Below are 2,560 nucleotides of genomic sequence, written 5' to 3'. Positions count from 1 at the left end.
GTGTGTGTGTGTGTGTGTGTGTGTACTCTGACCCATATGTTCACACATACCAAAAATGGCACCTTGAGCATGTAGAGATGAGAGAAGAACCAGGTTCTCTTCTCCTACCGTAAGATCCTGGGGAATTGATCTCAGGTTGTCAGGCTTAGCCGCAGCCCCCTTTACCTGCTGAGCCATCTTGCCAGCTCTGAATCCTTCCAACTAGACCTTTTGAGGTTCTGGTTTCCTCCCTCCATCCTCACTGTATCTGCAGGTCTGTATGTCTTCCTTGGACTGAAACATATACGCCGGCCCACATTTCCAGAGTTTTCAATGTATTGTCTTTTTAAAAAAATTCCTTACTACATTGTAGAGGATGGGAATTTGAGAACATTCAGCAGTAGGGCGCTCTACCCATTTCCCGGCTTTCATAGGTTTGGAGTGGGGGGGGGACAGACAAGGTCTCATTTGTCCTGGAAGACATGATGTAGCTGAGGATGGCCTTGAACTCCTGACCCTCACACTCTCACTTCCCAGGTCCTGGGATCATGGGCATGAGGAGGAAGAAGAAGAGGAAGAGGAAGAAGAAGAGGAAGAGGAAGAGGAAGAGGAAGAGGAAGAGGAAGAGGAGGAAAACACAGGTATACATCTATAATTCTTGCACTTGGGAGGCTGAAGCAAGAGGACCTCAAGTTTGAGGCTAGCCTGGGCTATGTCACAAGACCTCATCTCAAAAAAAGGTAAAACCTAAACAAATTAAATCAAACAAAACAGTAAGGGGCTAGAGATGTAGCTCATCGGTAGAGTACCAGCACTCAAGGCTCTAGGTTCAAAGCCCACATCTGGGAGAAGGGCAGTGGGATGGCTCAGCAGGCAAACGATGCTTAGTGTTAAGAATGAGGGCCAGGGTTCAATTCCTGGGACCCGCATGGTAGATGGAGAGAACCAACCACACTGCAAGCTGTCCTCTGACCATCACACATGCTCAGTGGCATCGAAGCGCCACACTCCAATAAATACTAAATAACTGTAAAAAAAAAAAAAAAGCAAACCCAAAGAGGAAAAAAAAAATCATGTGGTTGACTCAGTACATGCTGAAAAAATATTAAATTTTTTTCTCATATCCATTCTTCCTTACCTGTTCATTGCATAACATAAAGTGAAAATGTCATTCAACTTTACCAATTATTTCTGCTTTTGAGATGGGGATTCATACATCCTGGGCTAGCCTCTAATTTACTCCGTAGTCCAGGATGGACCTTGAGTTCCCAGTCCTCCTGCATATACCTCCTCAGTGCTGGGATTACAGACACATGTCACCAGGCCCTGGTCCCTTTGTCTTCATTCACCAGCTGCCTGTCTCCTAAATTAACCACCCGTGATGTCTCCGGCCTTTGGATACTGAGCTCTTGGTGTTTGCCATCCTTCCAAGGACCGCTGAGCAGGAAGGCCGGAGAGGAAGGTGGGAAGACCCAAGAGAGGACGTTGGGCAACATGAGAAGTGACGGGGCTCCTCCAGTCTGAGCTGANGCCTGGACANACTGGACCACGCAGCAGCCGGGCTGTGATCTTACCTGATGGTGTCCTCCATGTGCCCCTCCCCAAGGAACTGGAGAAACATGGCCTGGAGGTCACTCCGGTACAACGTGCCCCGGCCGGAGTCTTCAGGGTTGGCATCTTCACCGACCACCAACACGGAGTCCCCGCACGCCTGGCAGGACCCTCGAAAGGCCACGTAGCCCAGGAGGAAGGCTGGCAGGTGGGAAGATGGGGTTCTCCTGTGCCCTCTTCTGCTAGACCCCAGAAATGCCCCCAGCCCCGGAGGAGGGAGGGGAGACTCACCCCCAGTGAAGATTAGCAGGGCGGTCAGGACCAGATAGGGGGCAGCCTTTCGACCTGCTGCAGCCCAGGGTATGGGACTTGACCTCCCGGGACAGGAGCCTAAGTGCTCAGGGCCTTTGAGTTCCATGGGGCAGAACTGGGCAGGAAGCTCCTCCCCTTCCTCCCTGTCTTCCTCCTGCAGGTGCTCCAGCGGAGGGCCTTCCACGGGTCTGTAGATGGTCTGAGAGGGTCTTGGGGACCACTGTTGCTGAGTGGAGGGGGGAGGTAGGCATGAGATTACGGGAGGGGGGGCCTAAGAGTTGGCTGAGGGTTAGGCAAGAATGGTGTCACTGACTCCGGCCGGGAGGAAGGGAGCTCTGGAGGCTGGAGAGGAGGGACCCAAGGAGGGACCCAAGGGGGACGGGTGGGGCCAACCTTATGCATTAGGGAGAGGCCTGAGGGACACGAAGGAAGACCTAATGTGTGTAACCGCAACTCCACTCCCCCCGTGGTCTTACCACTCTCCGAAGTAGACCCCAACGTTGCTCCATGCTTGTGCCCCCTCCTGAACCCTGCAATAGTCCCCACCAAAAAAACAAAAAAACCCAAAAAAACCCTGATAAACCGTTTGTGGGAGCCCTAGAGGGCCCCTTATCAGCCCTGACAGGCAGCCTGAACCTAGGCCGTTTCTCATTCCCCATAAGGGTGGGGGCACAGCCTGGCCTCAGTCCAGCCTTCTAGACATTGCCCCTGGTTCATG

At 52.5% G+C, this 2,560-nt stretch overlaps 2 protein-coding genes across 2 annotated transcripts in view; both read right to left on the bottom strand.

Annotated features, from left to right (window-relative positions):
- Tfr2 (transferrin receptor 2) overlaps positions 1–2,554 on the bottom strand; it is a 16,550-nt gene extending 13,996 nt beyond the window's left edge. Inside the window, exons 1-4 of the mRNA XM_029533880.1 lie at positions 2,319–2,554; positions 1,822–2,068; positions 1,554–1,731; positions 166–273 (exon numbers count right to left, since the gene is read on the bottom strand). Coding sequence (XP_029389740.1) covers positions 166–273; positions 1,554–1,731; positions 1,822–2,068; positions 2,319–2,501 — 716 coding nt within the window. The 5' untranslated portion in view covers positions 2,502–2,554. The remainder of the gene's footprint in view (positions 1–165; positions 274–1,553; positions 1,732–1,821; positions 2,069–2,318) is intronic.
- The window catches only part of Actl6b (actin like 6B), a 16,751-nt gene continuing 16,728 nt past the window's right edge, over positions 2,538–2,560 (bottom strand). Inside the window, exon 14 of the mRNA XM_029533879.1 lies at positions 2,538–2,550. Within this exon, the coding sequence (XP_029389739.1) occupies positions 2,538–2,550 (13 nt within the window). The remainder of the gene's footprint in view (positions 2,551–2,560) is intronic.

The sequence above is a fragment of the Mus pahari genome, chromosome 23, assembly GCF_900095145.1.
Source record: "Mus pahari chromosome 23, PAHARI_EIJ_v1.1, whole genome shotgun sequence".
NCBI classification, from domain to species: domain Eukaryota; kingdom Metazoa; phylum Chordata; class Mammalia; order Rodentia; family Muridae; genus Mus; species Mus pahari.
Note: the sequence above shows the minus strand (reverse complement) of the source record. Positions and strands in the feature narration are given on the sequence as shown.